The sequence below is a fragment of the Pseudochaenichthys georgianus genome, chromosome 5 (assembly GCF_902827115.2).
Source record: "Pseudochaenichthys georgianus chromosome 5, fPseGeo1.2, whole genome shotgun sequence".
In the NCBI taxonomy this organism is placed as follows: domain Eukaryota; kingdom Metazoa; phylum Chordata; class Actinopteri; order Perciformes; family Channichthyidae; genus Pseudochaenichthys; species Pseudochaenichthys georgianus.
In genome coordinates this window covers 19,360,178-19,387,410 of record NC_047507.1, presented here as the reverse complement: position 1 = coordinate 19,387,410, position 27,233 = coordinate 19,360,178, and the positions used below count along the sequence as shown (strand labels likewise).

The following is a 27,233-nucleotide window of genomic DNA, read 5'->3' as shown; positions in this document are numbered from 1 at the left end:
ATCTTTTCTCAGCTGCAGCTCCGCAGATTTCTCAGCCTGAGACGGCGGGGAGGCTGCGGGTGTGTGTGTGTGTGTGTGTGTGTGTGTGTGTGTGTGTGTGTGTGTGTGTGTGTGTGTGTGTGTGTGTGTGTGTGTGTGTGTGTGTGTGTGTGTGTGTGTGTGTGTGTGTGTGTGTGTGTGTGTGTGCGCTCGGGCTGGGTTCGGGCTGGGTTTCGATGTGTCTCGCTGTCTCGCAGACCCCACGCAGCAGCCAGGAAACAACACCAGTAATCCAGCTCACACTGTCCGCTCATCGCAGCAGCGAGCCCCGCAACGTCCCGCCAACACGGCACCCATACCCCATGCAACATTCTCATCTGTTTGTCATTGCTGGTGTCATTTTCTGGTTGCTAACAAATGCCATTGTAACACATAAACACACATCAGAGCACAGTGGGCTCATAGGGAGGGGGTGGGAGCAGGAGCTCCAACAAGGCGTGTACGACAGAGAGTGAATACACATACTATACAGAGATGCTGTATGAGAAACCAATGTGAGTTTGGAAAATTGAACAATTTAAATCTATTCTAGTAGACCTCAACAATGGAATTATGATCAGTAGAAATGGCCATGACATGAGACCTTTAAATATTTATGTGCGCAAAGAACTCTTTCCAGAAAGGTTTCACAAGTACTGAAAAACATGACTGAATGCAATAATGCTCTGAACTCTGGGTCTGAGGATGTGGAAGATGGTGAAAGCAGAGACACACAGATCAAAGAAGACCATAGAGAAATAGCAGACTAGAGAAATTGACTGCAGTAATGGATGGATTACAAGGGCTGCGAGGTTTGGTTTTACCTGGTTCTCTTCATGAGTGATTCTCATCTGCTCTTTCAGGATCGATGTGCGAGCGGCCTCTTCTTTCCTCATTATCCGCTCCTTCTTCAGCTCAGGACTCCAGAAGCTTTTGATGCTGTTGGTAGATGATCCAAGTTTGCTGTCTTTCAGGTCAAGCTCCCGACGCAGCAGCTCATTCTCTCTCTGCATATCCCTGAGCTGGACCTGAAACTCCAGCAGCTCCCCCCCACTGCTCCGCACCGCCTGCCTCAGCAGTGCGGAGGGCATCCCCTGGTGGTGGTGGTGGTGGTGCTGCAGCATGGAGAGGGAGCCCAGGTCACTGTAAGACAGCAGGTCGCCGTGGGGCAGCCCCACTGAGGCGATGTTGGGACTGCTGCCCATTGCTGTGACGCGGCCCCCGTACATGGCCCGGCTGGTGGCGCGTCCCAGAGTCATAGTGCCTTTCGGGTAGGTGGCAGTGGAGCCCAAGCCCTCGTGGTCGCTCAGGTACATGGGCCCCGAAGTAGCATAGGCAGCATTGAGTGACTGGATGTTCTCCATGGAGAGCGTCTTTCCCCCCGCACCACCCCCGCCCCCGCTGTTGGCCCTCCGATGGCCCAGTCTGGGGGACCTTGGCAGGCGCGGGGACCGTGCGGGGCTGCTCTCTATATGGCCTACAGCTCTGGCACTGCCGTACATGTCCTGTGAATCGGCGGTGTGGCCGCCAGAGGGTCCTTAATGGGAGCGTGCTGAAGTGAGACTGCTCTGACCCTCTGAAGCATACATGAGTGACTTTATTTCATGCCTTAATGGGTGGAACACTTCAAAGTCAGACCTGAGGAAACAGGAGAAAATAACCTGTTAGATGAAAAACAACTGTTTGTATGTGTCAGATGAAAGGAGCAGAAATAAACAGCAGGTTTCCCTGGAAAAGAAAATTGGCCTGAAAGATGCTCAAGTTAGATAAATAGTTTTTAAGACTGTCTTACCCAACATCGTCAGCTAACTGTCAACGTTTATGTGGCTCTTACAGTATATCAAATGGCCTAGGAATTTTCCCAGCATCATCCTGGTTACCCACTGGCCAACATTTATCTACATCCCATTAATACTATCAGGCCAGACAGCTATACAACCACAGAGCACATCGGGTAAACTATAAACTAATTAAAACAGAGGATACAATATTATATCTAGTATATTGTCTGTTCTGGAGATTTTTATAATGAGAATCAGGCTTAATGTAAAACAACAAGCACACAGTTTATGCATCAGCTATTTCTGTAAAGACCAAATTAGTAAAAGAACAATTTGGCCCCCATTTTGATCAGTGATTATAGTGAGATTATAGAGATTATAAAACATCACAAATAGTCAGAGAGCACCAGAGTACACCAACATCTACCACGGTATTGCACAAAACAATGTAATCATTACAATATCCCCAACTCAGTGCAATAACAAATACAAATTCAGCTGTCATAATTAGGCCCGTGGCCGATGACATAAACTAATCCTCTTCTGAATTGTATTATCTAATAAACACATAAAACGTGCTTATAAAATAGCCATGGGGCAATTATTTTGTAACCATGTTGTTGTGCAATTCACAATATGCTCTATAGTTTTACTAGCCACCATTTTATTAAAATGGCATAAATCATAAGATCCTAAAATAGTGCATAGCCTGCTGCCTAACAAGGAGCAAGGGATATGGATGGCTTAATTTGTTCTGATTTAATAATACCTCAAGCTTTAATACCGTACGAAATATTTCACTGTCTATAAAATATTTAAGCATGAGATGACACATAATGTCTGTTCCATTATTACATTATGGTAGAAATATTTGTAAGTACAAAAGTTGGATTAACAGCGAATGTTGGAGACAAAGTTGCTGACAGACCTTATTGATGTCACAGGCTGTCTGGTGACAAATAATATTGGATAGTCTAAAAAATTAGACTCTTCCATCAAAGTGAACTACGTTACTTTTTCTCCTCGGGTGAAACTTGCTGCTCAGACCCAGTTGCCATGGTGACTATGCCTGGGCTAACGCAGATAAAACACCTCAGTCGTCTCACATGACGGAAGCATAAGTTCCAAAAAAAGTGGCAAAACTAAGAGGGTGAGTGCTGCGGAAGTGTCAAGCTGACATGACGGCCTAAAGGCCTCATGGAGAGCCGTCTTTGTAACAATCCCAATCACCCCTAATTTTCTTTAATGATTCTGAGTGACAGAGGAAATTACAATTCATGTGTTAACAGGTTTCCTCTGTGTATGAAGTTTTAGATGACAAGACCCTCAGTTGCACTCACTGAACTGTGTGGAAACACGTAGCTAGGAGGTGATCACTGCAGGCTGGCAAAGGAGGTCGGACAGGACACTGTCATCACTGCTAGTTATATTAAGGTCTGAGTGGACAGGAACGTCCCAATATAAAATGGCGGAACAAATTATCTGAATTTGGTTTGGACGGAGCATGTGTTAACATTTTGCTTTTATAGTATAAGAACAATGTACACCAACTTATTTTTTCTGTTCAGTTGCTGAGATACACTGGCAAATTCAATAAAAAAAAAAACACATAGCTCTTATCTGCATTAGTCCGTTTTTAAATAAAACGTCCTTTACAAATGTTCAACCTGCGTAAACTGTTGTTAAATTAGACTGATGGGTTATATTATAACTAGAACATCATATTTTCTGTATTATTGCAGGTCTGTAAAGTCTGGTAGGAAAATGTATTTGGAACAATAAAAAGATCCAGCAATTGGCAGAATAAGTAAAACTATCTTATAATAAAGGATAATTGACCTGCATGTTGTCTGTTGAGCCGCATAATAAAATGGTCCTATTTTCTCAGGACGAAACTGATCTAACATCAGTCTACTTTAATTACTGTTCCTCTTTAATAAATATTTTCTGTGATAATATTTGTTTCTAGCCTTTTCCATGTTGCAACTGTTGTTCCTTCCTGTGATTCAGGCAGTAGCTTATTGGTACCCCTTTAAGTTGCCTTATCTTACCCTGAAAACGGTATATACAAATCTTGTTTGTCAGCTGACGCATTCTAGTAAGTGTTATTAAACTTCAGCTATGATTCACTTATGTCGCTGCGTTTGTTATTGTGAATCACATCAAAATCAAGTTATGTGATGTGGGGAAAAGTAAAAAAAAAGATTATGCAAACTGTGTTGCACGGGTGGGCCAGTGATCTGCGCTGTGTGCCATCCAACCACAACCTCCACTCTTTAATTCAAGCTTCATCTGTATTAATTCTAATTTTCACCCTCAGCTATTTATTACATTTTAACATATGCCAAAAAATATCTAGGCTACTTCAGAAAAATCATGATGACAGGAAAACTCTGTTAAAATAAATACTAACACTACAGACTTCCACTATAAAAAAAATAAACACACTGAACCTGGCTGTCTCAACAAAAGTAAACCATCTTCACTGTAATGTCTGTATTGTATATAAGATGTTTTTAATTGTCTATTTACCCAGCTGCATATTGTGCCTTAAGGGCTTTAGATGCATAGTCTGTCAAATGTTTAGTATGCGTATGGGAATACTGATATGGTTTGAGCCAAAAGTAAAAGTGTACAGGGATGAGCTGCAAAATGTGTTTCAGTAATCAATTAATATTCTAATCCATGCAATGCCAGAAAAACTAAAAATTGCCCAAGGTGACCCATCATAATTACGTTTTTTTGTCTCTAGCAGTATGATACAGGGATCTTCGATTTAGAGTGTTTCTAAACAGATATATTCAACATCAACAAATACAACGATTCAATTATCATTTGTGTACATATTGGACATCTAATTTAATATAATATGTTGTGTACAAATCCATAGCAGACAAAATCATGTTCTACACACATTTTCACACATATATCCACAGAGCAGTAAGGCTCATTTCTTATGTTGAGCAAAGCTAATTGACCAAAGTGCGATCATTAGATCATTGCAGAAAAAGTGATAAAACTGGAAAATCTGAGAGATGCCAGCTGAGAAGGCCAATTGTAACCCATCAGTAGCCTACAATTAAGAAAGGATATGACAAATACTTAAAAAGGTTAACTTTCATTGTTAGATATTTACCATGCAGCTTTATGTGGCTCTTAGCCATGATGTAACTGTCATATGTGACCACTACTCAGGTATTAGTGAGTAACACGCAAAGTCCTGTCAGCAAATGCCAGTATTACTACAGGCCACTGATGAAATGATCACTGGCAATTCAGAGAGCAGTGGTGCGTTAACAGATGGGAGGATTCAGATGTTCTGACACAAAGATTTCACCAAAGGCAATGCTGAGTGTATCTGTGGGGTTAGGGAGAGTCTTTTTCTATAAGGCGATCATGACATTTTGAAAGCCAGCATGCAGGCATTTTATTCCAACTCTTTCCAATCTGAATAAGACTACTAATTAGAAGCAGTGATCTTTGACTGTGAGAACATGCTTTTGAGGTCAGAACGCATGTCTAGGGCGGACAAAAGGGATTTTTCTAAAAATAGCCTTTCCAATGGGTTGATAATAAAGGCATTTCATGTGAAAAGAAATGCCAGGCTGTTCAGTTCGGTGCAGTGCTACTTGAGCAAATGCAACACATGCAGCCTACTCACCACGTTACTACATAGCCTACCAACCCCGTGCTACCCAGACTTAAATGATTGGATGATAAAATACAAGTGTGGGTCTTGAAATAGCCGGATCACCAGTCCATCACAATTCAATATTCAACAATAGTCCTGCTTTGAAATGGCTTGCGAATGCAAAAAAAGCCTCTCGTATGAAACGACCTCGGCAGATGTTTATCTTAATTAGGCTACACACTAAGGCTCCCGTTTGCAATTCAAATATTTACTCTTATGTTTGCTTACTGGTGATGTTGGCTGACTAACATTGAATGCAGCATAGGAGGCACGACAGACCAATTGACAGCTCATTGGGCCTACATTTTAGATGGCTCCGACGTGGTGTGCGTCGAGCACCTGATACATGACATATTATTCTTACCCGAGGTAGGGAAGCCCACTGAAACCTTTATTTTGAAATACGTCGCTGCACTATCGTTTCCACGCGGCTTTAAAGTACAAATTCCAGGTATCAAGTCAGCACTGACTAGCTGTGTCTATATGCACATCGACGACTACCGGAATGGCTTTAAATGCACGTAGCCTCTGCTTCTAAAGCCAGAACGCTCACAATACGCCCGAAAAACGAAAGGACACACGTGCCAACACTTCGAAAAAGAAACGCGGACAGACTTTGTGTAAAATAAAAGAGGCAAATGTACCTTGCTCGATGTTAATTCCTCTCCTTCACCGCTTGAGATGACATCTTGACGCCTCCATTCACCGGAGCAGCCTCTGAGCATCCTGCGCTGTCATTGGGCAGCGGCTCTCTCCTCCTCTACACACAGGAGCAGCATCACAGAGGCAGCTGGCAGCAGGGGATGGGCGGAGGAGATGCGGGAGCGGCCTGCTCTCAATTTCTCATCATCTCGGTGTTGAATGGTAATTATTGACAAAGTCACCACACAATAATCAAATATGTTTCAGTTTGTTATTTGAGTTTCATATTTGTCTCTTCAATGGCTGTTGTTATCTTTCATTTATTTACAGGTGCCCGGAAACACTGTGATGTAGTTACAGTATGGGTAGGAGGGCCTTATTCAAAATGAGATAAGTGGCTTTGGATCAGTCGTCAAATCATGGCTAGAGCCGACAGAAGGGTTTTCGATGGGGTATGTGTTGCCCTTTATTTTAACTCTTAGGCAGCCCTTCTTACCAGCTGTGCATCACCCATATCAAGACATTCTGATTTATTGCTGTAGGTAAAATATGGTTGGGGTTAAATAAGGGAGGGGACTATAGTGTGCCAATCCTAGTGTATAGGAGGAGGGATTTGCCCGCCTGGCAGGCTCAACTCTGGGGGAAAAATCCTCAATATTTTCATCCTGTCGTTTATTCCTCCCTACTCTTGCACATCTGATCCACTTAATTCTTATTGGCTGAGTAGAAGAAACAGAATTACCCCAACACCACTTGCAAAGTGGATCAAGTAAGCAGGGGTGGATAATAAAAGCTTGCACCACTTGGGGAGACTTGCCTTCTTGCAGATAGTTAGATGGGTGGATCGATTCCACTCTCATGTCAGTTAAATATGAAGCTATAGCCAAGCATAGCTTAGCATAAAGACTATAAAAAGCCAGTCTAAATCTGTATAAAGGAGCGCAATCCACCTAAATAGCAGTCACAATTGTTAAAGGAAAGGTCCAACTGTCAATGGCAAATAAAAGCAATACATTCCTCATCATGTGCTATGTTGTTCAGAACGCTAAGTTTTCTGCTGCAAAATCTGTTGTCTTCCCCCCGCATCCAGCATTTGATGTGACAGTAATGTAACTAGCTATGTCTTAAGCAGTGTAAAAGAAAAATAGGTGCAAAGAATGTTCCAGAAAAGGGTACATTAAATAGTGTTTTGGCTGAGTCGATATTCATTCTAGCCACAGTTTACGGCCCAAGGAATGACAGAGGCTGCTGCTGGATTTGCTGTGTAGAGGATACAGCTGGTGAGACCCCCAGGGTGTCCGATGCTGGCATGCAATGCATCCTGGTATAGGTATGGCTGGCACGGCTTAACAAGCAGAACCCCGCTTTCTCTGTTAGTAAAGCACACAATGAGAAATGTATTGTTTTAATTCACATCCACAAAAAGCTGGTAGTTTCATGTTTGTAGTCGGCTTCAAAATTGTATTTTAATCTTCTCATTTAACTTCCATCAAGAAGTAAGTATATTTCTGTAAAATGTCAAACTCTTCCATCTAGTTCGAAATTCAAGTAATGCAGAACTGCGAAAGGTATTGTTTTAAGTAGATGGGGAGTGACCGGAGTGACTCAAGCAAAAAGCAGTGAAGTATGGTGATGTCTTTTATACAACAATAAACCAGCTCTTTTCCTGTATTCAGACTGTCAACATTATGAGACAGTAACCACAGTGAGCAAGTCTGACGGAGGATTTTCTGTCACAGTATGAATTAATCTGAACTAATGACATCAAACACTGTGACTTAACAATGAGATGAGCACGTCCTTCAGAAGTGTTCAAACAAAGAGCCCTGCAGGGTTTTCAAAGCTGAAACAATGCCCCTGGATCCTTTCTTCCATCCGCTTTCGCCTGCCTTCAGGCGTCCTGGAATTATCGAGACTTTCTCCCATTTTGCATTGTAAACACTGATGCTAAGTGAGCTTGACAGGGCCCAAAGGAGAAGCATCAGCATTTCTGTGTCCTGAACACACAGACAGTCTCTCAGTTGTTGTTTTTTTTCTCTCCTGCACATTGTTATATGGACATGCTGTTTGGGCTCCGTTGATTGAATACCTCTTTCTTCTATGGTATTTAGATTTCAGTTACAGGCAGAATGTGAGTGGCAGCTGGTTAGGTTTGCTTGTCCCTTGCAGGGTTCATGGCAAGTCTTGGCTTCTTATCCCTCTCAAATGTTACATTTATATAAATATTAGTGAAGGTAAAAGTGTACAACAAAGTCCTTTTAGCCATGGGACACAGCATCTTAGTCACAGCGCCTTAGACACAGGAACGAGGCAGGACATCTTCCACAGCAGATCCTCTGAAGACTCAGGCCCATGGTGAAGCTCTTGGTGCTATCCTTGTCGGCCAAAGCAGCCCAGAAGCCATTAAAGGAAATGTTAAAAACATTGTTGATGGAAACATTTATTTTTTAAAGCCCTGCATCACTTGGTTATCAGCCTGCTTGGATTATTTTACAAGACACTAGACAACAACTGCGTATACTGTATGACTGCATGACAAATAATGATGTTCACAAATTAAAAGAAAATACATTAATGTCTTATTGTGAAGGATACAAGAACAAGAGATGTCTACCTTGCATTTTATGGAGCTCCAAAGTTTTAAATTAAATGAATATGTAATTATAAAAAAAGATAGTCTCATCATGATACATCTGTATGTATGTATGTATGTAGTATGTATGCTGTATTGTATGTATGTTTCCTATGTATGTATGTATATATGTATGTCAGCAATTTCCTAAAAAGGCCAACTTCACACTGCTTTTCAGTGTAGATGTTTATGAATGCAAAACATGGCGGGACAACAACTAGCCTATAACAGTTTCTCTCCACAGCTGCAAAAGTTATAAGAGAACTTCACATTTAATAAATAATTTAACATTTCCCACAGTTTAAAAAAGGTGATAACCTGACTGAGCACATACCTGATATCAATCTGCTGTTGAATTTCTGCTTTGAGGTTTGGTGATCCTCTCAACAAGATGCTTGAGATCCTGAAAGTCTATGCCCAAAAGTTAGTACTGTCTCCGCCGCATACCAATTACTGGAAGCACAACAGAGTCCATGGCAAACTAGGAGGTTTTTCCTGTAAAACCATGCACTCAATGTAAAATCTGACTATTCATCAGAGCTGGTTTGTAACAATGTCTCAAGGCTGATCGGCAACAAGGTGTTTAAACTCATGTTTTTTCATAGTGACCACATTTTTGATGTTGTTATTATGGTCTCAAAATCGTATTAACATCTGTAAAAGTAATACTCACTTCTGCTAACTACCGCAGCATTTGGCAAACAGCCAATCAAATCGCAGTTGGGAAACAGGTAGTTAGTACCACGTGACATTACATTTGTGCCATCAACTTTCATTTGTTACGATTGGGTGAAGCAGGTAGGACTCAAATGCAGAATTTAACGAAAAGCGAGCTTTATTAAATAATATAAAGCTGTGGCAAAAAAGGCAGTATCCAAAATATCCAAAACCAACGAGCAGCACAAGGAACATAGACCGTGGAATAACATGGAGGGGAAACAATGAACCGACATGGAACACAGGGGAAGACTAGACTAAATACACAGAAGGGTAATCACAGAACAAGACACAGCTGGGCAGGGGAGGGAGAAACACAAGGGCAACAGGTGAACACAATGAGACAATCAGACACACCAGGGAAACTACTAATGACAGGGAGGAGGACCAGACAAAACACAAGGAGGAAGACAAAACACTGAATGAACAGACTTACAAAACCCATAACCAGACAGACAACACTAAAACCGTGACAAACCTGGGAGTGTGACAGAACCCCCCCCTCAAGGGACGGATCCCAGACGTCCCAAAAAAAAAAAGGTCCAGCAGGGTGGGTGGAGGGGGACCGGAGGGAGGACACATAACTAGGGCCAAGAAAGGGTGGGTGGAGGGGGTCTGGAGGACGGGTCTCGGGCGGACGGCCCGGGGGAAAGGCAGAGACCAAGGAGGGGGTATCGGGCGGAAGGCCCGGGGGCAAGGCAGAGACCAAGGACAGGGTCTCGGGCGGAAGGCCCGGGGGCAAGGCAGAGACCAAGGAGGGGGTCTCGGGTGGACGGCCTGGGGGCAAGGCAAAGTTCAAAAAGGGGCGAAGGCAACAGCGGGCAAACTCAGGGGGCCGAGCATGAGGGCGAAAGCAGCGGCAGGAAGAGTCAGGGGGCCGGGCCCGAGGACGAAGACCGCGGCACTCAGGGGGCCGGGCTCGAGGGCGAAGACCGCGGCTCTCAGGGGGCCGGACTCGAGGGCGAAGACCAGACAGCTCCGGAGGCCGGGCAGGACCCGGTGTCGGCCGAACAGGAACCGGAGCCAGTGGGACAGGCTTCGGCAGGATCCCCCACGGAAGAGGACCAGGAGTTGGCAGGACCCACAGTGAGACAGGTGATGGTGGGGCCTCCAACGGAACAGGACAAGGGGTTGGCAGGACCCCCGGCAGAAGAGTTGTCGGCGGGACCCCCAGAGGAACAGGACATAGGATTGGCAGGACCCCCGGCAGGAGAGCAGTCGGCGGGACCTCCAACGGCACAGGACATAGGGTTGGCAGGACCCCCGGCAGAAGAGTAGTTGGCAGGATCCCCGGCAGGAGAGTAGTCGGCGGGACCTCCAACGGGACAGACATACGATTGGTAGGACCCCCGGCAGAGGAGTAGTCGACGGGGCCTCCAACGGGACAGGACATGGAGTTGGCAGGACCCCCAGCGGAACCTCCAACGGACCAGGACATTGGGTAGGGACTTGAGACGTGACTCGAGAGGGGAACTAGAGAGGGAACTCCAGAGGGGACTAGAGGAGAGACTAGAGGAGGAACTAGAGGAGGGACTAGAGGAGGGACTAGAGGAGGGAACTCGAGAGAGGACTTGAGAGGGGACTAGAGGAGGGACTAGAGCAGGGACTAAAGGAGGGACTAGAGGAGGGAACTCGAGAGGGAACTCGAGAGGGGACTGGAGAGGGGACTCGAGAAGTGACTAGAGGAGGGACTAGGGAATTGACTAGAGGCGGGACTTGGGAAGGGACTAGAGGAGGGACTAGAGCAGCTGGGACCAGGACTGGGGCTGGAACCATGGCTGCTGGGGCCAGAACTGGGGCTGTAACCATGGTTGCTGAGGCCGGAACCAGGGCCGGAACCATGGCCGCTGGGGCCAGAACTGGGGCCGGAACCATGGGTGCTGGGACCGGCGCTGGAGCCGGAGCCGCTGGAGTACGGGCTGGAATCCTGGCTGGAATCCTGGCCTTGCATCTTCCAGAGACCTTTTGGAGGCTCCGTGGACCTCCAAACGCCAGACGGGTTCCTGAGAAAAGGTCTGAGGTTGGAACTGGAGCCGCTGGAACCGGAACAGAGGCCTGGACCATGGCTGTGTGGGCCAGGTAATCGAGCAAGGAAACATAGCTCTGCGGGCCGGTACTGGTGCATGGATCCATGGCTGTGGAAACCGGAACTGAAGCCGGGATCATGGCTGTTGGAGCAAGGGCTGGAATCCTGGCCCTGCGTCTCCTAGAGGCTTTTTGGAGACTCTGTGGACCTTCAACAGGACAGTAGTCGGATCCCAGGAAAGGGTTAGAAGCTTGTGACAATTCTTCAGGGCTACTTGTAAAGGTTTGTAGCCACTCAGGCAACAAGCTCCTGAGCCAGGGCTTGCGAGCAACCTCCCGGCGTGCCTCCTTCAAAGCAGCCTCTTTACCCCGTCTAGATGAGGCGTTCTTCCAGGTGTAAAAAATGTACTCCAGAGAGTACCCAAGACATTCCGCCTGTGGGGCCAAAACATTCAAATCTGCTGAGTCCAAATTTGGTCGGTTCATTCTGTTACGATTGGGTGAAGCAGGTAGGACTCAAATGCAGAATTTAACGAAAAGCGAGCTTTATTAAATAATATAAAGCTGTGGCAAAAAAGGCAGTATCCAAAATATCCAAAAACCAACGACCAGCACAAGGAACATAGACCGTGGAATAACATGGAGGGGAAACAATGAACTGACATGGAACACAGGGGAAGACTAGACTAAATACACAGAAGGGTAATCACAGAACAAGACACAGCTGGGCAGGGGAGGGAGAAACACAAGGGCAACAGGTGAACACAATGAGACAATCAGACACACCAGGGAAACTAATGACAGGGAGGAGGACCAGACAAAACACAAGGAGGAAGACAAAACACTGAATGAACAGACTTACAAAACCCATAACCAGACAGACAACACTAAAACCGTGACAAACCTGGGAGTGTGACATCATTGGCATAGGCTTTGAGCATGCCATTGCGCACTGTTGTTTGCCCAAATTATTTAATTGTACAAGGATAAGACACTGGTACTTAAAACTGTGAGCGGCATCTTCTTATACACCATTTTAAAGGGTTTAATAATAATGTATAACAGAAGCACTTGAGGTGGTTTATGCCATGCAATTATCCAAAGTTATTTTTATTTCTAAATTGATGTATTCAAGATTATTCAACCTTTATTTAAGTGAGACAGCAATGCTCCACAAGGAAAACCCTTGTAAAAATGCACACATGCCTGGACAAAGATTGTTTCCTTATTAAAGTGTTGCGTATTGATTATACAGTCTGTAGGAGTGGCAATCATGCAGATTAAGACTGTGAGTGGCAGGTGGGCGAGGAAAACCTGAGCCGTGATTCCTCCTTTGATTCAGCTTAATTCGAAGAGATTGGCTCAACTATGGTGATGTGCAAGTGCACTTTGGCTGTAGCAATGACAAATAATTAATGAATTTGCAAAATGAGTCATTCTCCGTTCCTCTACCTCTCTGTGTCACACTTCTTATCACTTACTTCTCACAACGTTCCTCAGATGTCATCCCTGATGGAAATGACCTGTTAATCTTCAGATGCTGAAGCTCTCGTCATGGCTTTCAGGAAATGGATGAATGCAAGCCTCGCAATTATAGTTTGATTCATGCTATTGAGAAGAGGATGTCTTCAAGAAATGTATAACTGAGGACAGTTATGAAAAAGCATTAATCAAACTGCTGTATACAAACATTCCCCTGCTCTTAATGAGAGATGGGACATAGATGGCTCAGTTAAAAGACTGTTGTTTCAAAAGAAAAAAACTGAAAGAGAGAAATGTCTACCTGTTAAAGGAATGGTCCACTCATTAGATAATTAATCAAAACTTCAGTATTTAGTGAAACGTTATGTTTAAACCATACCCTGAAGAAATCAGCGATATTCCCCGGTAAATAATGATTTTATAGCTCTTTTTTATCAAGACCTGTATATTCCGTCTGGCCGCCGCCATGTTTGCCATTTTCAGTAGTCACGTGATGGTCGTGACGTCATCCATGCGTTCACTTTGTCAACACACGGAGTATTTCAGTTCGAACTCGTCAGCAGAGGAACAAGTTTTGACCAATGTGAAGAGATTGGATGGGGGAATTCAGCCATACATATCAGTATGACAATACGACACCCTCTGTCCGTAGACCCTCACATCGTACAAGGAAAAACTTCCGAAGAAAACCCCCAGTTTAAAGGGAACATGGGAGAAACCTCAGGGAGAGCAACAGAGGAGGGATCCCTCTCCCAGGACGGACAGACGTGCAATAGATGCCGTGTGTAAATTGAAAAGATAATACATTTGCAACATAGGTAGTCCAAATGTTTGGAAATGCATGTGTGTATAATGGGAAGATTATATAAGATACTATATGTATGCATGTAGTACCACCCTTGCTAGCGATTCCCTCTCTAGTTTAGCATACTCAGCTTCGTTGTCCCTGGCCATAGAATCACGATTTTATGGAGCCGGAAAAACTGGGGGGAAATACACACTAGCCGGTACTACGCTATATGGAAAGGCCACCAAAAACTGTCCTGGCCTGGACGTTAAAACGGGGCTAGCCGCTGCAATGGAAATGCGCTATAACATACCTTATTCTTACTCCGAGCACTACTTCTGCTCCTCCGTCGCTTCACACTTGCAGAGGGCGATTTCTCTACTGGCCAAACTGGTGTCCTGGTCGGTGATGACACCAGAAAGACCGATGGTACTGCATCTCCATTGAGTAATGGTTGTTCTTTAAATCCCATGTTATGTTTGATCATACTCTCAGAGTAGTCGTCCGGAAATGTGAAATGTTCGCTGCATACATGAGCCTGTAAATCTCTCGGTTCGGGCCGGCCACATTTCGCTAGCCACTGCCTCCGAATGTACTTCTTATGCTTACCTTTTGGCAACAGATGGAACCGAGCATTCCGTGGATTGTTCCTATCCGAATTATGGCAATATTTCGCAATACAGTGAGGCATATTTGAATAGAGAAACTACAGTAAATAACATGGAGATCAACGTGTCTTCGAAAACCAAACGCATGGATTACGTCACGTCCGGGAAATGGCGGCGCCCACAGTGTTGATGTTATTTCGGTATATAATCAGTTTAAAATCACTGATAATGTCATCGGATTAAAAAAAAAAAAAGAGAGACTGGCAGAGACTGGTCTGTTTTATCGGATGATAATTTTTAAAAAATGAGTGTCATGACTCATGAGCATACCATTCCTTTAAGCCCCGAGCCTGTTTTTCAGGTCTCAGCTGCAAAAGGTACCATTTCTAGTCTTTCCTTGTTTCCACTCTTGAATACCATTAGTACTTCGTACAGTAATACATTACATTTGACAGTTAACACTACTTGCTTTTTCAAAGTAGGAACATTTAAAAAAAATTAAATAGAACATATCTTTTGGAGGTAAATGTATTAAAATAGTTGGTTTATCCTGATTCCACTTATGTATCTAACCAGATGAGGGCAGCAAAGATCTGCAGATGTAACCATTACTGTTATGCTTTGCTCTGAGGGATATGAAGGCTGCAGAATGGGTTGTGTTAACTGGTCTTTGAGAGTACAACTGCCATATTAAAAAAGAAACAAAGTTGTACAGAGCCTTTTGTGACTCTAGAGGAAGACTATTACTTCAAAATATGTCACTTGAGTCAGCATTGGTTGGTTCTTAGGATTACAGGTCTGAAAATAAAACGAGTCTGAAAACAAAATACATTTGGGAATCTGTAGCTTACCATGTCCGTTTGTGGCTAACTGCTCAATACTACATAAGCCGCTATAGCACAACACAACAGAAAACACAAAATGTCCCCAACTGAAGGGTCTATGATCGAGTTGCATTGTGGATAATGTAGGTTTTGTCAAGGGTGAAAATTCATGGATACATTTCGGTATACATTTCGATCCTTAAAAAGAAAACGGTGATATTGTTTTTTAAAAGAATACATAATTTTGCACTGTTTGCATTTACCATAGGCTACATTCAAACATGACTGAAGACACGGAAGATGGATGGATGGATGAATATTCCAATTATCTCTCTCTTCCTGATACAAACATGCAGACTCGTGTTACGTGCCAGGCAGGCTGTACTTGTGTGGTTTTCCTTCCCTCCTGTGTTTCTCTCTTCTCCCTGTCTTCTGCACAGCTAATCAGCAGCTGATCGGTATCTGCTTGTGCACCTGAGTCTGATGGCTGATTGGATCCTCTCACCATCAGCTGGCCTATCAGCAGCCAGGGCCGACCATAAAGGAGGCACACAGGAAGTCTTCTCGCTCTCTCACTCTGGGCCTGTTGCTGATGAAGGAGCCTGCAGTGTTTAGCAACTCATTCTCCTTGTATTGTCTGACCTTTTTGAAAGTGTGTGTGTTGAGAGGTGGAGGAGTTAGGTAAGTCTGGGGTACCCTGTACATTTCTCACCACGTAGCTAACTAATGTTTAGACACACTAGGTTAGCGGATTGTTGCCACCCCTGTATATTGTTATATCTCTCACAGGCTCCGCCCTCAACTGGACTCTATGGGTACTACCTTACCCTGCGAGCATTCTCCCACTGAGACTTCTATAGACGTAGCTGGCCTTGGGCGGGCCTACCTGAATGCGGGCGCATCACACCATATAAAAGGAGGCCTCGCCTCCTGACTATCATCCTTTTCTCTTCAGCAGTGGAAGTGATTCCCCGAGAGACTGAGACGTTTGAAAGAAGAAGAAAGAGTTATCATACCTCCAGGGAGTCGCCACTACTAGAGACCCGGGCCTGTCCTTCGTGCCCTGGCTGAAATAGCGGGCGCCGATCCCCACCACCTTTGCTTCGAGTGTTTGGGGAACCAGGATATGGCCGAGGCGTTGACATTCACGTTCGCCATTCCTTTCGGGTCTGGCGTCCATGGAAGTCCACCGCCCAGGGCTGTACTCTCCCTGATTGATGATCGTGGCGGCTAGTGTGTGGGCTACTCGCTCATTGCTAGAGATGCCCCCGCCTCACCAGGTCAGAGCGATTATTGGGCCGCTAGGCCGAATAAGTAGCTTGGTCCACGGGCCTTGCCCCAGGCCCGGTTCCCCCGGGGACCGGTGCTCGGTGGCTTCACATGATATAGGGTCGACCCTACTTCATCACAGGCCGCCGCCGCTGCCAGCCGTGTGATGTCCCTGGGATATCACGCCGCGTGGCACTTTCCAAAGAGGATCGTGTTGATCTCCTGGGAGCCCCCGTGTTTACGGAAGGGCTCTTTGGATCGATCTCCTTGTAGTCGCAGCGTGGCTGCGTCTTGCCCATCCCCAGAGGAAGAAACACTGTCCTACACTCCCCGCCCCTGCTGTAAACCCCAGTATAGGGAGCCAGCAGGTGGGCGTGTGCACGTGAGTGGAATAAACTGAGTGCTGTCAAAGCACTGTGCGGGTTCAAGAGACGCTATTGCCAGCGTGCTGTTGTCAGAAAACACACCTTGCCTGGTATAATAGCTCCGATTAATGCATTTACCGTTTACCATTTACCGTTACCGTTGCAATGGGAAATACAGCGTTAATACGTGGGCGCGCGGCCCTCGTGAGAGTGGCCGCGGTGTGTTCAGGGACCCCCACAGGAGAACGGTGGTTTACATTTCTAAACTCTAGTTCTGGAGTGAGGTGTGTGTGTGGGAAAAATGCATTCAGTAAAGACTATTGCATTCATCCCAGAGTAAGAGTTATTTCTCTCCACAATTCCACTTTTCCCCATAATGTCCGTTTCAAAGAGACGGCATTGTGACGGCGCGCGCGGCCCCCTCCCCCGAGGGCCGGCCACGGTGCGTTCAAAGACCTCAGTAGAGAGGTGAGACGAAGGGAGCAACACACTCTCACTCCCTAAGCGTCCAATAGCGACGTTTGGTCAGTGTCCGTGGCGTCCAATTGTGACGCTCCTAGGCTCCTTCAGCGTCATAAAGGGACGCAAATAGCTTTCAACTGATTGCAATGTATTCCCATCTGCGTCGGGATTTGACGCTCATGGAAGCATGGCATTCGTTTGTGTCGGCTGCCATTAAAGGCAATGTGAGCGTCCATTCCCATTGGATAACGGAGAATTGTACACCCGGAAATAAGTATTCCTCTTACTGTCGATTGATTTTACAGTGATATCTGCACTACTCATCGACTAAAAAACACCAGATTATCCTTGTTAATTACACAACATTGATTGGTTTAAATTGTGTGCAATGCTTTTGTATTTTTCCCCTTCGATTTGGAGAAACAAATATTTTTTCGGAGTAAAGGATGGCAGAAGACACTACACTACACAGAATCCCCAGCTATCGTTTGGACTACACCATGTGCTCTGTTTGACAAACCCCGTTTTTTTTCACCATTCATTCCGATGGCTGGCGTCTGTCACATGATCTTCAAATTTCTCCCTGCAGAAAAAGAAAACATGGCCGAACTTCGTTTTATTCTCGGTGGAAAATGCCTATTTTAAAGTTAGTTTGGCCATTCAAATGCGTTTTGATGTCATTTGATGCGAGAAATATGAGTTGTTATGTCATAGTATGTGTGCAGTGGATGTACATGATCTTTAGTTTGCTAGTTATTATGAAGATTACTTCAGGAAATCGCAACGTTTTCATTGTTACCAAGGTGGTTGCTAGGGACGCTGCTATCGATATTATTTCTGTTATGTTGTGTAACTGTTTAATGGTGTTATCTTTATTGCTACCCCCTTCCCCGTCAATGTATAGTGTTGGTCCACAGCGCAAACATATTAGTTTAACAAAATCCGCATCTAAAGATAGCCTACGTTATTTTCCCCTGTGCAATTCCAGTCTCACATCTCACAGCACATCGTCATTAACAAATACCGGAAACAGACCGAAAACATTTTAATAAAAAAAAAAATAATACTTTATTCCGAGTGTGCTTGCTTTTCTCTTTGAAAGTCATCACATAACGGCATTGTAATACACGGTTCGGCTGCATTACATATTACATATCTGCCGTAGTTCTGTATTTATAGAGCCCTGATGAGAAGACCTCTAGACAAACATGAGGAACTGAAAACGTGACGTGGATCATAAATATATCAGCCATTAAACAACATCTTACATTTATTTTCACACAATACCTCTCCTTGCAGTATCAACACTAATTCGGCTCACTTTTATATTTGATCCAATTGGTAGATGGGCTGTATTTACACCATAAAGGTGCACAGCTGATATAAAGGGACACCTGGTGGTTAAAGCATGTTATTGAATTTAATTTTTTTTTTTTATTAGATATTAATACGATCCCTATAAAGTAAATTCATTACTCGTTATTCTCTACTAATAGTTAATTAAAGACTGTATATAATGACTATTTTGCTATCCCTTTCAAGATTTCAAGATTTTCTAAGGTTTATTGACATATCATAGGCCTACACAACTATGGTGTAGTTATGCACTGAATGAAAAACTTGGGTTGCAGGTTCCTCAATAGTGCATTACAAGACATCTATCAATATTTGTGCATACCTCCAGCAATGTTAACTATGTTGAAGCACTTATTTTAACTGATATTATACATAATGTATTATACTCTTATAAGATGTATGTAGATATTTCATCTCCGGCCTTGTCAGGTATTGAACAATCAATAAATAAAGAACACAGAATTGTTGAATATAAAACACAGAATTTGTGTGATTATACTAAATGATTTTCAAATAAACACAACTGCATATTTAACTGTTACACATGCTGATGTAACGCAAATGTTCCAACTTGGGATCAATAAAGTATATCTTATCTTAAGCTGATCGATGGCTACTGCCATATTTGCAAAATGTGCCTCTGAACCTTGACAAGTGCATGTTTCAGGCTTATCAATTAATGTAATGTAATGTTATCACAGGGGTCACAAACACAAGACCAGCTGTTAAAAAAAGCTCTTCTGACCTTAGCTGGCATGTGGGTATATATATTAATACTGCCCATAATGGGCACAAGCCATTTTCACCCATTTATTAATTATATGTGTTAAATGTGAGTATTTCCTGTCCCCTAAACCTCCAGGGATGTACACAGTTTAATACTGACAACTTCTTATTATGGGAAATACGAAAACGTCTTTTAAAACTACAACTCCCAGTAGAGACGTGCCATAGAGAACATGTTGCGAAACAGAATAGCCAGCATGTGTAGTTCTGGGGACGGGGTGGGTTAGGGGGGACGCGGTGGACCCGTTCAAATCCAGTTTTGGACAGTCTGCCGTGGTTCCATCCCATTTCAAGTGCTGTTCGAGAATCGGCTTAACCCTCGGAGCACACTCTCCAATCACAGAGCTTGAGGACTATCACGGGGTTTGTCAAACAGAGCACATGGTGTAGTCTTAAACGATAGCTGGGGATTCTGGGTAGTGTAGTGTCTTCTGCCATCCTTTACTCAGAACAAATATTTGTTTCTCTGAATCGAAGGGGAAAAATACAAAAGCATTGCACACAATTTAAACCAATCAATGTTGTGTAATTAACAAGGATAATCTGGTGTTTTTTAGTCGATGAGTAGTGCAGATATCACTGTAAAATCAATCGACAGTAAGAGGAATACTTACATCCGGGTGTACAATTCTCCGTTATCCAATGGGAATGGACGCTCACATTACCTTTAAGGGCAGCCGACACAAACGAATGCCGTGCTTCCATGAGCGTCAAATCCCGACGCAGATGGGAATACATTGCAATCAGTTGAAAGCTATTTGCGTCCCTTTATGAAGCTGAAGGAGCCTAGGAGCGTCACAATTGGACGCCACGGACAATGACCAAACGTCGCTATTGGACGCTTAGGGAGTGAGAGTGTGTTGAAGGGAGAGGTGCCGGCATGGAGATCCCGTGCCCGCGGCGCCCTCCACCTCTTCGGCCCACCCCGTGGAACTGGCGTGCCGGCACTCACGGGGACAGGCTTTCCGTCTTTACGGATCTGACTGGCGGGGGGAGAAAATATCTCCGCCCGGGACGAGAGGACGAATCCCGCCTCCTCCCTGTATAATGCACAGATCACTACGTTTTCTAATAAGAATGAGGTTGATCTGTAACCAAATCTAATGGCGCGTTTACACTTTCGCTTTAAGCGTGCCGAGCCGTGCGGGGCCCGTTTTTGGTTGCGTTTCCACTTGGCCTAGTTTTGGCCCGGGGCTACTTTATCACCTTTTTTCTGGCCCGACTAAATCGTGGTTCTAGGGCCAGGAACAACCAGGCTGAGTCAGGCTGAGTATGCTAAACTAGAGAGAGAATCGATGACAAGGGGGCTACAACTACAACAAGATGAACTTATTTGACCGTGATATAATTGTAATACACGTTTCAAAATGATGCCGAGGGTAACAACATACTGATACCGGTTAGTAAAAACCATGAATTAATGCTTTGACAAGTCTGTAGACAGACGGCAGGTGAAAAACCCTTTTTAAAATGCGTGTTTTCTAAATGGAGCTTGGCTAAGCTAACGTTATATATGCTCCGACCGTCCACACTCACAACTAGTGATGGCAGTTTGACACTGAAGCTTCGAACGGAGCTTCAACCCTGGACTTCCTATTCCATAGAAGCAGTGCTTCGAAGCTTGCTTCAAATCACGTGACATGTGACGTCCGAAGCAGCAACTGCTTCAAATCACGTGACATGTGATGTCCGAACCAGCAACTGCATTTCCTGAATGAATCAACTCACTGGTTCGCCGTCCAATCAGGTGATTCAATGCACTGCCTCGTCTCGATTCTGACTGGTTGAAACTGTTTGAATTTGAGCGTCACTTAGTAAGTGACACTTTATAACCGCTCAAAAAAATGCACAATTTGGCAATCTGTGGGATTGTCGTCGTAGTTTGCCTTGTTGTTGTTGATTTGTTAGTATTGCGTTTGGATCATTAGAGAGCCAGCCAGGAAGAGAGGTCGATGTGGGATCACTTCAATCTGATTGCGCATGATAAGGTAGGTCAACTACAGTATTATAGCTATGGTTTATCTCAAATCTATATTAAGTAGCATTAAAGTACAATTATGTATATGATCAATGTAGCCATTAGGCTATAGCTTTATAGACTGAAATTGCATTTGTATTTACAAATGCCTTTCTCTACAGTTCCAGTGCTTGGTGTGTTCAACTGAACTGAAGTATCATGGGAATACTTCCTCCATGATTAGGCACTTCACTGCCAAACATGGAGCTGCTGTGAACCAGGGGAACATACATGGTATGTATTATATTATTATTAACTAGTAACACTAAAACAATATGCTATGACTGTATTCCATGACTCACAAGTCTGCTTCCTTTGAGTGCAATTGCACATAAATCCTTATTTGCTTTTTTGGGTTTTGTTTTTATTCTTTGTCTTTATTTATTTGTCTTAGTGGACCGGAAGCGAGAGCTGGATGGGGCTCTTGTGAATATGGTGGTGAAAGACTCGCAGCCTTTTTCCATCGTGGATGACTGTGGCTTCAAGGAGCTTGTGGCCTTGCTTGATCCTAGATACACTCTTCCATCCAGACGGCTTCTAAAGGAGATGGTGGTCAAGCGCTATGAGGAGGAGAAGACGAAGGCCAAGGCTGTCATGCAGAGGGTAGAGGCTGTGAGCCTGACTGCTGATATGTGGACCTCCATTAATATGGACGCATATCTAGCCGTGACCTGCCATTATGTGGATGACTCTGCGTAGCTGGCCACAGTGCTTTTGGGAGTGCTGCCTTTCCCTGAAGCTCATACAGCGGTTAACATCACTGCTGCAATGAGGTCTCTCATGGAGGAATGGGGCACTGAAGGCAAAGTGGCCTCAATTGTGACGGATGCAGGAGCAAATATGGTTGCCTCTGTCAGAAGTTTAAATCTAAGACATGCACTTTGCTTTGCTCATTCACTAAATTTAGTGGAGAAGAAATCTCTGGATGCAACTCCTGGCCTACAAGACCTACGCACAAGGGCTAGAAAAGTAGTCACGTTCTTTAAAACCAGCACAACAGCAAAAGAGAAGCTCAGAGAAGTTCAGGAGCAGATGAATCGCCCTGTGCTGAAGCTTATTCAGGAAGTGGACACCCGCTGGAACAGCACCTACCTAATGCTACAACGCCTTTTCAAAGAGAGGCAATCAGTGAGACCTCTGTCCTCTGAAGACTATGAATTCAGCAGATGCATGCCTGCAATTGCTCTCCCCCTTTTTCCAGGCAACAGTGGAACTCTCCGAGGAGAAGAGAGTCTCAGGATCCAAGATCATCCCAATGACGAAAATGTTAATGCTATACTTGTACGACACAATTGGAAAAACAAGCCACGACACAGCAAAACTACTGGGACAGAACATGGTGTCAAATATGCAAAACAAGTTTGACACCACCGAAAGCCAAACTGCATTGACCCTGTCAACACTGTTGGATCCTAGATTCAAAACTATTGGATTATACAATCAAGTACAGGCAGTGGCATCAGTTAAATGACTGACAGCATTTTGCACACAACTGAGGAAAAACGCACAACCTGACACACCTACAGAAGAACAGCCCTCCCACTGGCATACTGGGTGGACCATCAAAATGTGTATCCCAATCTGTTCAAACTGGCGAAACAATTTTTATGCATGCCAGCATCATCGGTTCCATCTGAGCGAGTGTTTTCAAAATGCGGGGAAATTGTAAGTAAGAAAAGAAATCGGCTCAATCCAAAAACTGTTGAAAAAATAATGTTCCTGAATAAAAATCTTTGAGTGTTCCCCATCCCACATGAACACCCCCTGCCAAAGTTACACAAGCACACCATAATCTATGCCATATTTTCCCAGAACCCTCTCCTCAATAACACAATACACGCATTCATCCATCTTTATTTGTAAATGATATTCATGATACATACAGTTTATTTATATATTTATATTTATTTATAGTTCTATATATATATATTTATTTATAGTTCTATATATATATATACACATTTATTTATAGTTCTATATATATATATACATATTTATATTTATTTATACCTATTTCCGACACAATTGTCCAAGTGGTTCGACTGCTTCAAATCACGTGACATGTGACGATCGAAACAGCAACTGCTTAATTTCCTGAATGAATCACTTGACTGGTTCACGGTCCATTCACGCGATTCAATGCACTGCCTCGTCTCGATTCTGACAGGTGACAGGTTGAATTGGTGCATGGGACAGTAATTGCCCTAACCTGTTACTCTCAAGAATGCCATCAAAACACCCTAAGGATTATGTGTTACTTCAAAGAGCTAATAATCATATAACAGACCTTAAGAAGGACATCCGACGACTTTCTGACGAGTTGAAAGAAAAAGACTCTGTCGTGTCCAGTCTCATGGAGGTGGCATCGGTGCAGTCTAAACAGCTTGCCTCGTTCAGTTGCAACTATCCATGACACTGTTCTGTGGGATCCTTCCACCTGTCCACGGCCTTCCGACTCCTCGACACCTGGCCATCGGCAGTCGTGGTCTGAGGTGGTGCGCAGGAGCTTATTGAATGGGGAGACTTCACCGCCTCGCCTTCAGAACCGCTTCACGGCCCTGTCTGACGATCCGGTCCATCCAGCTGATGCTCCCGCGGCACTGACCCGTCCAGATGATCCGGTCCATCCAGCTGAAGCTCCCGCGGCACTGACCAGTCCAGATCTGCACCCTGCCGACACTGCAACTTCGGCACCAGCAGCCAACAGTGTTTGTGCTTCTTCCCAGACCACTGTGAAGTCAACTCGGCATCGCTCATCCCGTCCGGCGACCTCTTCACGTCGTAGACTCCTCAAAGAGGCCGTGCTGAGACACTCGGGAAGTTTTCCGGGCCCTGAGCCGGCGGGGAAATCCTCTCCCAGCCTAGCTGTTGCTGTCTCACCACAACACTCTCCTGCTCGGTCTCCACGTCCTCGATCGCCGGCACCACCTTGTCCCCTTTTCGCCCCAACAACATTGATAATCGGGGATTCCATAATTAGAAACATCAGATTCTTCAACGCGGCCACGCGCTGCTTCCCTGGAGCCTCAGTCCCGGATATCCTGGAGAAACTCCCGGGGCTGCTGCACTCACTCCCGTCCTCTGTCAATCGACTAATTGTCCACGTTGGGTCTAATGACACAGCCCGCCAACAGTCGGAGCTGACAAAAAAAGATTTTAAGAAACTTTTTATTCTTTTACGGGGCTGTGAAAAGTCGGTTTTTATCTCAGGTCCGATCCCAACACTCGCCCGTGGAGCAGGGCGGTTCAGTAGGATCCTCAGCCTCCACACTTGGCTCCAATCCGCCTGCAGAGCTCACAATTTAGGTTTTATTGACAATTTTAATCTATTCTGGGACCGACCCGCACTCTTCGGCACTGATGGAATCCAGCCCAGCAGGCTGGGTGGCCGCAGGCTGGGTGGCCGCATGCTAGCGGCTAACATGCAGCACGCTGTTCAGACGTCTCCCTGACTTTTCGCGCTCCATGTTCACACACCCCCCTTTCCAGCGGTGTCATCTCAAGCCCCTGTTTCCCCTACAAATCACACTAGCTCCCCCTTGTGGCTTGGTGGGTCCCCTACAACTATACCCCAACCTGTGCGTATTTCAGCTCCCACTTTAATGCCGAGCGACATCCCGGTCAGAATCACTGACCGGTGGTCACGCCCTTGCTGTAATAACAACTGTCGTGGTGCGAGAGTGATCAGTCCAGTTGTACAAATAGTCAAAGCTCCCTGTGCTGATGGTGATACAGTGGCTTCCTCAGCTAAAAATAGAGAGAATACAATTAATTTGGCCTTACTTAATGTTAGGTCCTTAGCGGGTAAGTCATTTTTAATCAATGATCTTATAATAGAACAGCAAGTAGATTTTATGTTTCTTACTGAAACTTGGCTAGATACAAACAATAGTGCTGCAGTTCTTATTGAAACAGCACCACCTAATTACAGCTTTATGAGTGAGGTCAGAGCTGAGAAGAAAGGTGGTGGAGTGGCTTCCTTGTATAAGGATGTTCTAAATTGCAAGCAAATATCGTTTGGAACATTCACCACTTTCGAATATCTTGCAATAATACTGAAATCTTCATCACGTGTTTTATTAATAACCATATACAGGCCCCCCCGATACTCAGCAAACTTTCTAGATGAGTTCACACAGCTGCTTTCTGTCATATGTATTGATTTTAAGTCATTAATTATTGCTGGAGATTTTAACATTCATGTGGATAACACCAATGATAAAAATGCTAGAGAATTGCTCCATACTGTGGAGAATTTTTAATCTGACTCAGCATGTCTCAGGGCCCACTCATTCTAAAGGCCATACACTGGATTTACTTATGTCCAAAGCTCTCGGTATCTGTAAAGTGTTTGTTTCTGATGTCGCTCTCTCTGACCATTACTGTATCTCCTTTGAGATGTCTGTCACTGATGTGATCCACACTAGGTCAGATGTAACTTTAAGAAGGTATATAAATGAAAATACCTGTACATCATTTATCCAAGCCTTTTTAGTCGCGCCGGCTCTCACACCAAACCCTGTTAGTAATCTGGTGGATACATTTAACGCAAAACTGACGAACATCATTGACGCATTGCCCCCAGTGAAAGTTAAAAAAATCTTTGGAAAAGAGAAAGCACCATGGAGAAATTCACCATCAGTGAAACTTCAAAAAACAGAATGCCGGAAAGCTGAACGCAGATGGCGGAAAACAAAACTCAAGATACATCATGATATTTACAAAGAAGAACTATTCACCTACGGTCTTGAACTGAAGAAAGCTAGACAATCATTTTTCTCTGATCTTATCAACAAAAATATTAATAACTCTCGTTTATTATTTTCCACTATTGATAGGTTAACTAACCTAAATAGCCCCTGAACTAATCTCCACTCAGAAATGCAATGAGTTTGCTTTATTCTTCACAGAAAATATCTTAAAGATCAGGCAAGATATCAATTCCTCAATTCCGAGTCTTGACCCGTTCCCATTGCAAGGACAAATAATTAATTAAGCAAACATGTCAGAATTTGTTCCAGTCAGCCATAAAACACTTGAAGACATTATATTCCATCTAAAAACAACTACATGTAGTCTTGATAGTCTTCCGACAAACTTCTTTAAAAATGTCTATTGCTATATTGCCTCAGATGTACTGCAGATTGTGAACATGTCGCTCCATTCAGGTGACTTCCCTAAGGGCTTGAAAACTGCAGTTATTAAGCCACTGCTAAAAAATAACACCCTCGATACACTGACAATCGGTAATTACAGGCCAATTTCAAATTTACCATTTTTAAGCTAAATAATTGAAAAGGTTGTCTACCTTCAACTTAACAGTTTTTTGACCTCCAATTACATTGTAGACACTTTCCAATCTGGTTTTAGGTCTCGTCATAGCACAGAGATGGTTTTATCAAAGATTTTAAATGACATTCTTTGTAATACCGATTGTGGGAAATCGACAGTTTTAGTTCTATTAGACCTCAGTGCGGCGTTTGACACCGTAGATCACAACATTTTAATAGAAAGACTAGAGAAATGGGTGGGTCTGTCTGGCACTGTCCTAAAATGGTTTACATCCTATGTTGAAAACCGAGAGTATTTTGTTTCAATTGGTAGCTGTACATCGGACAGAACCAAAATGACATGTGGAGTTCCCCAGGGGTCGATCCTCGGGCCCCTTCTAATCAATTTGTACATGCTGCCACTTGCTCAAATAATTAGAAATAACAACATTTCCTATCATAATTACGCGGATGACACCCAAATCTACATATCACTTTCCA

The 27,233-nt window shown here is 44.2% G+C and overlaps 1 protein-coding gene across 4 annotated transcripts in view; it reads right to left on the bottom strand.

Annotated features, from left to right (window-relative positions):
• Positions 1 to 6,305, bottom strand: part of erc2 (ELKS/RAB6-interacting/CAST family member 2) — a 48,957-nt gene extending 42,652 nt beyond the window's left edge. For all 4 annotated transcript variants that reach the window (XM_071203129.1, XM_071203128.1, XM_071203127.1 and 1 more), the window contains exons 1-2: positions 6,135 to 6,305; positions 843 to 1,656 (exon numbers count right to left, since the gene is read on the bottom strand). In XM_071203129.1, the coding sequence (XP_071059230.1) occupies positions 843 to 1,520 (678 nt within the window). In that variant the 5' untranslated portion in view covers positions 1,521 to 1,656; positions 6,135 to 6,305. The remainder of the gene's footprint in view (positions 1 to 842; positions 1,657 to 6,134) is intronic.
• Between the last annotated feature and the right edge of the window lie 20,928 nt (positions 6,306 to 27,233).